The following is a 13,906-nucleotide window of genomic DNA, read 5'->3' as shown; positions in this document are numbered from 1 at the left end:
TATTGAATGCCTTAGGGGCTGGATATGTCATGTAAAGAATAATACTAGGGGAGGGGAGAAAACCACATATCATAAAATTGTGCTATATGCAATAAAATCTAAGTCAATTGCACAGATCATTATGGCATGGTCGTCAGATCAGAGTGAATGACCTAGATTAGATTAAGATCCATTTTTATTATTCTAAAAACTAAATTCAATTTGGCATGTTTACCCTCCAAAATAAAAACACACAATTAAAAGCTACATAAGCTAATAATTCAGAATAAGCTTTTAGTATCACTCTCTGAACTTTGAAGTAACTAAGCTTACTTCAGACTTTGCCTCCAACAGCGACTGCTCCACCCCTCCTCTTTTAAAGTTCTTTTCAGATATGGCCATGTTTATTGCATGACCCTGGAATCAGAAATGTAATACATTATAGGACTGTCTGGCTGTAGGACTGTCTGGCTTTCTGCCTAGACAATCTCACATCATGTACAGGAATAAATCACATATTTAATAATTTTGCTAACATTCAGGTTCTAGAAAATTAGAATTCATTCAAGAATATAGAGAGAACAAATACAAGGAATTTAGAGTAAAAAGGAGGGAAAATATTGAAAACAATAGATTAGGATATGTTTTCATATATAAAAAGAGGTATAAAACATTCAATTCTCAATTATAATGACACGAGTTATGCAGACCACTCACTGCTAAGTATGAATTTAAAATTTTTAAGACAATGTTACTATTTTACAGACTTTAAAAATTTATTTCATATGTGAATATCATGAATTGAAAAAGAGAAATTACCCTTGACCTCGTTATAATGTAACAGAGAAAATCTAAATTAACTATAACAGTATATAAATTTTGTCATAATTGTTTGGATCCTCTTTTTATATCTATAGAACTCCAATATTTTTTTCAAACCTTTTTACTTGAAGCATGAAAATGTTCTTGTTAAAGCCAAAAATCATACTTTTTTCATTCAGGTTTAAAGTTAGCTTATGAAATATTCCACATGATATAAAAGATCATTATTGTCTCAAAAAGCATGATTAGGTGCCTATTTGTATGACCTTCTACAAAGGGAATTCCATAGGGTCATAGAGCTTATTTTAAAAATTGCTTAGCTTGCAAATAAAAACAAACATTACTGACGTAAGAAAAAAAAGTATGACTAGTTAATGACAACAACAGCAGAAAAGGCGAATACATGACTAGGAAATGGAATAATGATATTAAATATGTATGTATATATGTGTATATATATTTATACTTATATGTATATCAGAGCCTAGTTTAATTTGGGGTAAAAATCATTGGAGAATAAATCGAGAGGTTGAAGGCATCTCAGAGATCATCAGGCCCAACTCCCAGCTTTAACAGATAAGGAAACTGTGTTCTAGGGATGTGAAGGAACTTGTCCAAATGTCACACAAGTTGTAAGTGTCAAAGGCAAAATTTCAACACAAATTCTCTGACTCTGAAGTCAATGTTCTTCCCACTTTACCATAGTGAGAATAAACCCATGTGTGAGAAAGAGCCATGAGAGTCCTAATTCTGTGTAAAAGAGAAATAGAGAAAATGACATTTATCCTTGTATCAATCTGCAAAGGTTTCCAGGTAAAAGGCAAGATTTTAGGGGAGTCATTTAAATGAGGAAGAGAGTTTAGGTATAGTAATAGGGAGAAATGGATGGTACTGTTTGAGAAAAGAACTACTGACAAAAGTGGTAGGATTGGGAAAAATGACTTTCAATAAGAGGAAGGGATCTCTGATGCCTTGGTATTTATGTATGTTTTATATACATTTAAAAGACCTAATCCTAGCCCCACCTACACATTTCAAGTATCAAAGAACTTTTTATAATTTTTGTGACAAAGCCACACAGAATTTGTTTAAATTATGCATTATAGCTTCTCAAAGAGCTGTAATAAAGTGAAGTAAAGACAACTGCCAATATATAATGGGCCCATACTAATGTCTCAATCTTTCAAGAGGCTCTGCAATTTAACTTTTCTGTCAAATGTAACCTTTACATTTCCTTTAAATTGTGGGAAAAGGAAAGAAAAGGGCAGTCTAACATAAACCATTAGCATGAGAAATCTGGGTACTTCTCTCCATCTTCACAGAAACGGCCCTAATCTTTTTTCCAAGGTGAGTGAGGATCCTTCTCGCCACACATCCACTTGATTGTCCAATCAGAGATTTGCTCATATACAGCTCTCAGTCTCCAGATCTGTCATTGAAAACAAGTACCTAAAGGACTTTGAAAGCTACTTAAAAATTGGTCAAAAAAACACATAGAGAAGTCATTGCTATTATGTCTCGGGAATTAACTGGGCTTCAAACAAAACTGGCTTTTCTGACTGCTCCTTTTATATTGATGGTGAAATCGAAGCCCAACAAAGTTACTGTCAGTCAAGCTCAATTCATTGGAAGACTCTTTGATGTAATTTAAAATAAAAGGCCTCATCTGGAAAATGCACTGCTTGCCCCACCCATCTCCAGTAAAATAAATCGGTATAAATTAAGTGAAATATCCTGCAAAACAAGTTTGCCTGCCTTATTTCTGAAGTCTTTTAGAGAAAAAAAAAATTAAGGCTTTAGTGTACAAACTTTCAATCTACAGAGCAACATATATAAGACAGATAAGTACCTTATTAAGACTTATGCTGACCTAGAATATAGGTGTCATATATTATGAACATATTTTTACAAATAACAACAACTAAATGCTCAAGCATAAGTTAGTCTACCCATGCTAACCAATATTACATTAACACCACAGTAAAGATTAAGGAGAATGTAGGGGCAGAGATTACAGCTAGAATGAGAGAGCAGAGGTAAAGTAGTTCAACTATACTACTTCTGTCAATGGATGTTTCTGCTTTGCATACAGTTGTGATTAAAAGGAGCTGGTCTCAGAGACTCCTAAGTGCTCCTTGGATCAAACTGATCTTCTTGCTGCTTCCCATACTTTGCATTCAATTTGTTGTTGTTATGCCTTTGTACTTGCTGTCCCTCATGTCTGTCCTGTATTCTGTTCTCACCTTTACTTCATAATATCCCATAATATCACCCCATAATGTCCTTCAAAACTCGGCTCAAGCACCACCTTCTACATAAAGCTTTTCATGATTTATCTGCTCTCCCCCTCTCAGGGTCTAGCACTTCCCTGAAGAATGACCTTGTATCTATTTTGTATTTATCTTGTCTATACCTGTTTATATTGTCTGCCCCCAAACCACTTCTTATAGAATGGATACTCCTTGAAGGCAGGAAGTATTTCACTTTTGTCTTTGCAATTCCAGTTTCTAACAGAGTAGGTATTTAATAAATGCTTGTTGATTGATCCATAGGCCCAGGAAACATGGATGTCTCTTCAGAAACCTGAAAGTGGAGGTGAAAGGCAGCTATGTCTCATGCTCATTTGAACTGCCAGCTGTGAAACATATAGCCCTGTAGATGTTACTGAATAAAAGTGAAATAAAGGACACATAAATGTGTATGGCAAATTATTTTTGAGTTAAAAGGGAAACTAAAATATTGCTAAGGTAGAGATCCATGTAGTGGAAAGTGCTGCCCACCTTAATAGCGTCTTATAATGTTTATTCATTGCCTAGATGTTATGAGCTCTAGCTTTTGCCACCCTGACACATTTTTTCTGATGGTTCTAGATGTTATAACATGTGTTTGTGTGTCATGTCATTGTGCAGTGGCATTGCACAATGTCATAACTGAAGAAATAGTATTCCAATCTATCCCCTTATATACAAATTTGGAACTTCCCTCCACAAAATTAAAAGAAAGTGATTTTAATTCTGTGCCTTGGAGAATCTCTACTCTAGTAGGGATCAGGTAAGTTCATGTTATTCTGTACACAATGGAACTCTTATAGTTAATGCTACAGTTATATAACAATGTTGTCATTAATAAGTCATGACTACAGAAAACTGAGTCCAAATGAAACATATACAGTGACCTGATCTTCGTGTAAAGATTATAGTTTATAATTATAGATTATTGATTAAAGTTTCATTCTATTAAAGTATTAGTTTTAATAATTGAAATATTTAGCATAGAGAAGACTCAGGATCATCTTTCAAATAGGTGGAATGATCAGATTGTTATTTTATTTTATTTTATTTTATTTTTTGGTGAGGGCAATTGGGGTTAAGTGACTTGCCCAGAGTCACACAGCTAGTGAGTGTTATGTGTCTGAGGCTGGATTTGGACTCAGGTCCTCCTGACTCCAAGGCCGGTGCTCTTTCCACTGTGCCACCTAGCTGCCCCTAGATTGTTATTTTATGAAGAACTCATTTTGTCTGATGCCAGAAAGTTGAAAAAGGGCAAAGAGGTGAAACTGGACCCTACAAATTCAGTCTGACATAATGTAACATTAAAAAAAATAGAATGTGCTGCCTTATGGAATGGTGAGTCCCATTCCCAAAAAGTAATCAAGAAGCTAGGTAATTGCTTGTAGATGGCATTGTTGATTGGGTTACAACTCAAAATCTATAATTCTCCAATTCCACATATTTAATTTAGGATAACTCTAATGGAATAAGTTCTGGGAAATTCTAGTTCATCTTAGTGAAGAGGTAACATGTGTCATACATGATCCCTTCAGCTACTTGTCTGAAAAAAGGTGTGATCACTAACTGTTAGAAGTAAGGCACCTGGGTAGCACAATGCATAATAGTGCTATAATTGAAGTTGGAAAGACTTAAGCTGAAATCTTGCCTTAGATATTTACTAGCTCTGTGACGCTGGGCAAGGCACTCAATCTCTTTCAGCTTCAGTACCCTCCTCTGTAATAATAGCACCTAATTCACAGGGTTGTTGTGAGCATCACATGAAAGAAAAATAATTCATGTGTTCTGCAGAGCTGACAGTTCTATATAAATACTAGATAGTATTACTATTATTAGTGTTAGTGTTATTATCAATACCATCATATTAATGATGATGATGATGATAATAATAGTAACCAAAAAAGGAGGGTAAGTTTTCTTGGGCATCTTGTTTCCTTTCATTGATTTTTGTAGGTAACCACTATATTCTCATTTTCTTTTCTTTACATTTTAAAATAGTTGTCCTTTTGTGTCTATAGTTACTACTAAATAATTGTTGAAGAAAGGGAATGTATTGTGTTCTTCTGGCTTTGTAAACTCATTATAGTTATAATAGTAACATGGATGTATTAAATAGTTAAGATTTTTTAATGATGATAATCTGAAAGATAGGAAATTAAAAGAGAAAGAATATATCTTTGGTTAATAATAGGCTAAAACTTCATTTTTTATCAGCAAACCTTAATCAGTGGACTGGATGTCAACCTGCTACCAGGATTTTAAAAAGGGACAATGACAGGTATTTCCATCTTCCACTGTATCCTGTAATTCTTTAGGATCTCCCTGGAACATTGTGTCTAGGTTTGGACACCTAATTTTAAAAAGGTCATGGAAAAACTGAAAGGGCCCAGAAAAGCACAAGAATTATCAAGGTAAGAAACAAAAGTCCTATGAAGGAAGGTTAGATGAATTTGAAGTTTCATGCTATAGAAAAGTAAAGAGGGGAAGGTAATTCATTTAGTTAAGTTACTGGAATAATTATTTTATTTTGAATGAAAAGAAAGACACAAAGAAAGAGAAAATAAGAAAGAAATATGGAAGGAAGAAAAAAGAGAAAGGAAGAAAGAAAAGAAAAAAAGAAAGAGAAGGAAAAAGAAGGAAAGAGGAAGCATTGTAACAAATATGCATATTTAACCAAAGTAAATTCTCTTATTGGCCATGTCAGTTGATTTTTCAAGAACCTTGAAGCTTTATAAAATCTGTGATTATACTATCAATCTTTTAATAAAAAACTAAAAATTTTTAAAAGTATGATTAAAATCCATGAATATCTATCTATCTATCTATCTGTCTATCTATCTATCATCTATCACCTACCTATCTATCATTTCTCTGTTTATTTATTGAGTATCAATGGGAAAAGGGTTGGCATTATACATATAACTTAATTCATCAGAAATAATAAAAATTCTTACATATTTCAAGGTTCATATTCAAGTAATACCATTTTGTATTAGTAAATATATTCCATAGCCAATAAGTAGGAAAATTACATGTGTCACAGAATTAACAATATGTACATCTTTTTTAGAGTCTAATGTTCAATGAATGTTAAATAATAGAAATAAGAAGATTAATGTCAACAACTCCAGCAATAATAATGGCAAAGTGATTTCAATAAACACTCTTGAATATAAAGACTAAATCATAAACATTTTATTTGGATCAATGTAGACAGCCAAACTGGATAGAAAATTCAGGTCTATTTTAAATCTTTTTTTTTTTTTTAACTATTGATACTGGCCCAATTAATGTTATACTGCAGTCTGGCAGAAACTAGACACAGACCAACTCCTCACACCATATCCCAAGATAAGGTTAAAATGGATAAATAATTGAGACATAAGGAGGGACAGTAGAAGCAAATTAGCAGATCATGGGAAAATGTATGTCAGATCAGTAGGTAAGGGAAGTGTTTTTGACCAACCAAGATATAGAGAGGATTGCAGAAAGTAAAATAGCTTATTTTGATTCTATCAAATGAAAAAGCTGTTGCCCAAACAAAAAAACGCTGCCAAGATTAGAAGGAAAATAGGAAACTAGGGGGACATTTTTGCAAGTTTCTCTGATAAGGGCCTCTGTCCTCAAATACATAGGGAACTGAGCCAAATTTATGAAAACGAGCTATTCTCCAGTTGATACATGGTCAAAGGCAGTTTTTAGAAGAAATAAAAGCTATCAGGGCAGCTAGGTGGTGCAGTGGATAGAGCACCGGCCCTGAAGTCAGGAGGACCTGAGTTCAAATCCGGCCTCAGACCAAACACTTGACATTTACAAAAAAAAAAAAAAAGAAATCAAAGCTATCAATAGTCACATAAAAATGCACAAAAAAGAATCACTGCTGATTAGAGACACACAAATTAAAACAACTCTGAGATACCACCTCATACCTATAAGATTGGCTAACAAGACAAAAAAGGAAAATGACAAATGCTGGAGGGGATGTGTAAAAATTGAAACACTACTGAACTGTTGTTAGAATTATGACTAATCCAACCATTTTGAAGAACAGTTAGGAAACATGCCCAACGCTTTAAAACTGTGGATGATGCCCTTTGATCCAGTAACACCACTGCCAGGTCTGTATCCCAAACAGATGAAAGAAAAGGGGAAAATATTTATTTGTACAAAAATATCTTAACAGCTTGTGTGTGTGTGTGTGTGTGTGTGTGTGTGTGTGTGTGTGTGTGTGTTTGGCAGCAAAGTACTGGAAATCAAAGAGATGTCCATCAATTGGGGAATGGCTGAACAAGTTATGGTATATTGTGATGGAAATAACAAGCAGGATGGTTTCAGAAAAACCTGTAAAAAACTATGAACTCATGCAAAATGAAATGAGAAGAACCAGGAGAACATTGTACACAACAGCAGTAACATTATGGGGATGACCAACGGTGAAAGACTTAGCTATTCTGATCAAGACAAAGATGTATGACATTTCCAAAGAACCCAAAGGACATGGAAAAAAATCTATCCACCTCCAGAGAGAAAATTAATGAACTCTGAAGGCAGATTTAAGCATACTTTCTTACTTTCTTTATCTTTATTTTGTTGTTTATTTTTTTTAGCAACATGGCAATATACAAATATATTTTGCATTACCTCACATGTAAAATCAAAATCAAACTGTTTACCTTCTCATGGAGGGATAAAGGTGGGAGAGAGGGAGAAAATTTGTCACTCAAAAAATTTTAAAACTGAATGTTGTTTCTACATGTAATTGAGAAAGATTTAATAAAATAAATAAAATAATTTAAAAATAAATTTAAATATACTAAATTTAATTCCTACTATACTAGTTGCTATTTCACATTTCTATTTTTAGAATTATTTTTGCATCCTACAAAGATGATTTTTATAACAGGAAAAAAGTTATGATGGTCTTAAACATTATATTTTCCTTTAGATCTGATTTATCTAAAAGATTCTTTAAAAATAGTGTTATTAGAGAACTCCCTGTTGATAATATATGTGAGAAGAGTCTTAGAACATAATTTACTTTTCCCAAATTTATTGAAATTTATGCTCATTAAATTGGTAGGAGTAATTATATTTTTCAAAAGGGGTAACTAATTAGGTAAGAAAAAAAAAGAAAAGAAAATATCTGCTACCTAATATAACCAAAATACTCTTCTTTTGGAATACCTAATTCATAGTCATGTTATTTCTGTGTGGCCTAATATATAACTACTAGTTTATAAATATAAAATATATAAGAAAATGATCTGATTTTTCAGGGAACAATATTGGAAAAGTTATTATTTGTCTTTGACACCAGTTTGAGGTAGCATTAGGTTCTTTTAAAGTAATCAACAAAGAAGCTAATCATAGAAATGAATGATGAAACACCATTAAGATTCTCATTTCTGTTTAAAACTTTGTGCCTTAGATTTCCTTCAAATGTCTATCTCTTTTCCCGTAATTTTCCCTTTCCCTTCAAAAAAGTTTTCCTTACTAGAAAGCTTTTAGCTCTTATCCTCTTGAAAAGCTTAAGAGGATTATTTCATAATAGCAAGAATTTTCCTTTTCAGGTAAAAATGATATCAAAAAAGAAGATATGGGAGAAAACATCACAACTTCACTCAAATATAATACCCCAAGTCATTTAGTCAATCAGACTATTTAAAATAATAAATAATGATTTTTATGGTGATATTTGATTGACTTTGGAATGAGCCAAACATTTTTTATCACATGACCGCAGCAGTATTTTCAAACTTAAGCTTTTCTATAACTACTGCAAAATATAATTCTGTATAAAACTCAGAAGTGTTATTGAAAATGTTGGTTTGAGGTCAGCTAGATAGCGCAGTGGATAGAGCACTGGTCCTGGATTCAGGTAGACCTGAGTTTGGCTATGTGACCCTGGGCAAGTCACTTCACCCCATTGCCTCTCCAAAAAAAAAAAAAAGTGTTTGTTTATTCCCCCATACCTTGCTGTTTCCGAGGATCATATATCTGAAGCCCAAACAAAGGTGGTCTTTCCTGTCTCAGCAGTGTTACCTCACTGGTCATCAAATCTAGTTGGAAGATCGAGCCATTCATGTAGTCAGTCCAGAATACATAATTCCCATGATGTGACAGTCCAAAGGGATGGTTCAGTTCTTTCCCACTGTAGACAACCTAGAATGTATTAACCAAGAAAGAATAAAGGAGATCAGATGTTTCAGGTTTGGGCAGCTACTTGGGTAAAGACAATAATAAAAGATGTAACAGTTCATAGTAAATACATTTTCATTAATATGTTATTTCAATCAATTTGCAAAAATGCTCTTTAGAACTAATTTTATTTCATGAACATACCTATTTATTGCACAAGACAAGGAGTAATTGAGTATTAAAATTCCTGGTTTATGCTTATTTTTCTCTTACCAATGTTGTACCACTTTAATTGTGCTTAAAAGTTTAATACCCCACCTCTAAATAGCCCTTTACAAATAATTTATTTCATAGTGACACTATGAAGTATTTGGAGGAAATGCTATTATTTCCATTTTTGCAGACAAGGAAATTGACACTTAGAGCACCTTGCTCAAGATCATACAACTAACTGGTCGATAACAAAGTAGAAACTTGAATTCATGATTTCTGAATCTAAGTCCAGTGTTTTTTCACTGCACGACAGTGATTACAACTTCAACCATTTCTCTGGGCCTAAAGTGATTCTGATGCAATGAAGGGAGAGGGCATGAATGCTTCAACTCCTCCCTCAGCTACCATTAAAAAACTCTGCCTTGAAAGAAGCCATCCATGAGTCAAATTGCCATTTCACCTAAACCTAAGTATGTTTTCTTTGTGATGTTCTTCCTGAATTCCTCTGTGTTCATTGTTCTCCAATCCCATTCCTAGCCCTGTAATATTTAGGCTTACAAATTCCTGAATTTCTATCTACTCTTTGAATTTATTTATGAAATTAACTCTAGCTTGACTTACTACAATATTCTGTTTTCCCTTTCAGAATTTGACTTGGTTCACACCCTTTTCACCAGAAACATTCTCTTCTTTGCTTTCTGTTAATTGCCCCTATTCACAAAAATAAGTGAACTCTATCACAGCTCTAAGATTGCTAAAAATCATATTTCTTGACTTATTCCCCTGTATTTTCCCCTTATTTTCCCCCAACCCATCATGTGGGAGCAAACAAATTGTAGTAACTGGCATCATTAGGGAGAAATTATGAGTGAAGGGCAACAAAGCCTCTCTACTCCATGCTATGTAATTGAGGCAGATAGATTGCAAATGGATAGTGTGCTGGGCCTGGAGTCAGAAAGGCTTGAGTTCAAATCCAGCCTCAGATACTTGCTGTGTAGCCCTGGGCAAATTACTTAACCCTGTTTGCCTCAGTTTCCTCATCTGTAAAATGAACTGAAGAAGGAAATGTTAAACTATTCTAATAACTTTGCTAAGTGTGAACATGAGCTCTGTAATCACTATACTATATGTTAGAACTTTTTTCACCAGGGAGCAGGACAATAAAGTTACACAATAACCAGCTAATTAGAAGGCTTTCTGAGGCTCAGAGCTGCTTGACATACCAGTGATCCATTGTGAAGTGAAATTTACATGAACTTGGAGATGGCCGCAGAGGCCAAATCAGTCTTAAATGACTTGAGGATGTCCTTGAGCAGCAACTGCAGATTTGGGACTTTCCAAATACCTTATTCCCTGACTTATATCTACAGATGTCTTCTCTCTTAAATCTTCCCTCCTCCTCTGAAAGCCTCTAGCCGTTTGTTCTCTCCTTTGAGCAGCTGAAGAACTCTTTCTACCTCTCTGCTCCCTTATAGGATCTTCTGTCCCCTCCAAGCCTTTTCTCAGACAATAAATGCATTTAATTGGTATATTGGACTCTGTTTCATTTCAGGTTCCTTCATGGGCCTGGGGGTCATTTGGTAACATAATAAAACTCCAAATGGGGTCATGAAGATTCAGACAAAACTGAAAAATGACTGAATAACAGTGGTGGTAGTAGTAGTAGTAGTAGTGGTAGTAGTTGCTGTGACTGAAGCAATTAAGTTTATGTATTCAACTAAACAGCATAGTTCAGTAGGCATGGTTACAGAGATACAGAGAATTGAGGAAAAGACAGCAATTCTTAAGTGTATTCTTTGTCCCCTAATTGCGTGTATGTGTGTGTGCGTGTGCGTGTGCGTGTGCGTGTGCGTGTGTGTGTGTGTGTGTGTGTGTGTGAAGGTAGTTGGACAGATCAAAATTTTTGTAATGGGTGCTTCTCTTAATTGTGGGAGAAATTATTTTAAAATAGGCACTTTTCCCTCCCATGAAAAGAATCCATATGTTTAGTGCCATAATGTGACTAAAGAGGGGATTTAAGGTCATCTTTTGCTTCTTTTCTGAAGGAAGAATGCCCTTAGAATTCTCCATATTTTTTTTTCAATTTTTATAGTAAAAATGTACACTTTATCATAGCAGCCCTCAGGTGAGAGACACATCAGGTGAAAGCACATGTCCTGAAAATAGGGTACATTTACTGTAATGCCAAAATCTTATCAAAGTTCCAAGTAATGGAAAAACAAAGAAATTATAGTCTGGGAATTCTAGAGTGAAAGACCTCAGTGAAAGTCTCCTTGCCTATTCCCATCTCCCTAAATTTTATGCTGTCACAAGTTCCTTGTCAATAATATATAAAACAGCTAGAATAGAAAGCCTATAAGAATACACACATGTACACACACACACACACACACACACACATTTTATTTTGAAGTGAGAAAGGTTAAAATGTTTTGTTTTGTTTTGTTTTGTTTTTGTTTTGTTTTGAAAGAGTTCCAATCTTACAAGAATTTATGGTAATTTCATTTTACAGATTAGTTTAAGGCAAGTCACCTCTACAAAAGTAGAAATGATGAAGTGACTAGTTACTCTAAGTTAGATTTTAAGTAGTAAATCTTAATTTTGTTCAAATTCCTTGATTAATGCAGTCCCAAGCAGCTTGAGGTGATTCTCAGCTCTGAATTCCAGGTTCCCTGAAGCTGATTGAAGAGATTTAAATAGTTTAACCTGGGCTAGGTTTGATTTGATTCATTCCACATAGATCTATAAAAAGAGTACACAGAGAAACAACTAGAATGCCTTTCCACCTCCTAAAACAGCAGGAAATTATTCCTGAAAGTGGCACCAGAAATTTATTGCAAGCAGTGGGAAAGACATTAAGCATAGGGGGAGGTTTCAGTTGCCCTATCTACAAGTAAGATTAGTGCCATAGGCTTTCCTCACTTTCTCCCTTTCCCTACATACCATCCCCCTCTATCTATTCCATTATCTACCATACTTTAAAGCTCAACTCAAATAATACCTCTTGGATGAAACTTTCTCTGATCTCCTTTCCCTTACCAAAACTTCCCTTTTTTGAACTAACAATCTTTTTGTCCTCAGACTTTCACAAAGTGAAATTTGTACCTTTTTATATACATTCAGCATGTGTTAATTTGTACTATAATTATTTGTGTATTTGTCATATATCCCCTCCTAGACTATATGCTTTATGAGGTCAGGGATTTATGTTTTATCTCAATTTAGGAACTTCCCTAGTCCCAGTTATCTAATCTAGTGTTCTGCAAGGAATAGTCACCTACTAAATTTTTTTCAAATTGAACAGGTTCCTCCACTTTTTCTCCTCTCACACTCTTCTTAACCCTTAACAATCTGGCTTCTAAGCTTATCATTCTACAGAAACTGTTCTCTTCTGAGTTACTCTTAATTGCCAAACCCAATGGCCTTTTCTTAATCCTCATTTTTCTTGACCACTCTGCAGTCTTTGGCATTGTTGAGCACCTCCTTGCTACTCCCTTCTCCCTAGATTTTTGGAATACCATTCTCTCCGGTTCTCCTACCTATCTGACCACTCCTTTTCAGTCTACTTTCCTGGATCCTCTTCCAGGTCATGCCTTCTAGCCCTAAGTTCCCTTAGGGATCTGTCCTGGGCCCTCTTCTCTCTCTAAATTACTTTGCTTGGTAATCTCTATGCTGATGATTCTCTAATCTGTCTCTCAAATCAACCACATCTCTAGGTGACTTTCCTAAATCTCAAACCAGATGTTCATTAGACATCTTAAACTCAACATGGTCACAGTTGAACTCATTATCTTTTGCCCTAAACCCTCCGCCCTTCTAAACATCCCTGTTGCCATTAAGGGCACCATCATCCTCCAAGTTCCCAAGGCTGGCAACCTAGGTGCCTTTCTAGACTATTCACTATATCTTATTGTAATAACTAATCTTTTGCCAAGGCTTGTCAATTTCTCCTTTATAACAGCTCTAAAATATACCTTCTTTTCACTTCTGACACTGTGACCACTCTAGTGCAGGCCCTCATCATCTCATGCCTGGACTATTGCAATAGCCTTTTGGTGGGATCTGCCTTCCTCAAGTTTCTCCCCATTAGAATCCACCCTCCATGTGGCTATGTGTATCTCTAACCATGACCACTTCAGCCCCTGCCCCTCTACACACACACACACACACACACACACACACACACACACACACTCAATAAATTCTAGTAGCTCCAGGAATCAAATGAAAATTCCTGTTTGGCATTCAAAGACCTTCATAACTGAATCCCTCCACCCTCTCCCCCACCCCTACACACACACATGCACACACACCCTTTCCAGTCTTCTTATAACTTATTCCCTGCCATGAACTCTTTGATCTAAGGACACTAACATCCTTGGTGTTTCACAAACCAGATACTCCATCTCTCAGCTCCGGACATTTTCTCTGGCTATCTTCCATGCCTGAAATGCTCTCTTTCCTCA

The 13,906-nt window shown here is 35.0% G+C and overlaps 1 protein-coding gene across 1 annotated transcript in view; it reads right to left on the bottom strand.

The window, feature by feature from the left end:
• LRP1B (LDL receptor related protein 1B) overlaps positions 1 to 13,906 on the bottom strand; it is a 2,189,733-nt gene that overhangs the window by 916,878 nt on the left and 1,258,949 nt on the right. The window contains exon 14 of the mRNA XM_027835590.1: positions 9,062 to 9,251. Within this exon, the coding sequence (XP_027691391.1) occupies positions 9,062 to 9,251 (190 nt within the window). The remainder of the gene's footprint in view (positions 1 to 9,061; positions 9,252 to 13,906) is intronic.

Source organism: Vombatus ursinus, unplaced genomic scaffold (assembly GCF_900497805.2).
Source record: "Vombatus ursinus unplaced genomic scaffold, bare-nosed wombat genome assembly UNPS02014816.1, whole genome shotgun sequence".
NCBI lineage: Eukaryota > Metazoa > Chordata > Mammalia > Diprotodontia > Vombatidae > Vombatus > Vombatus ursinus.
The sequence above is the reverse complement of the archived record's forward strand: the minus strand, read 5'-3'. Positions and strand labels throughout refer to the sequence as shown.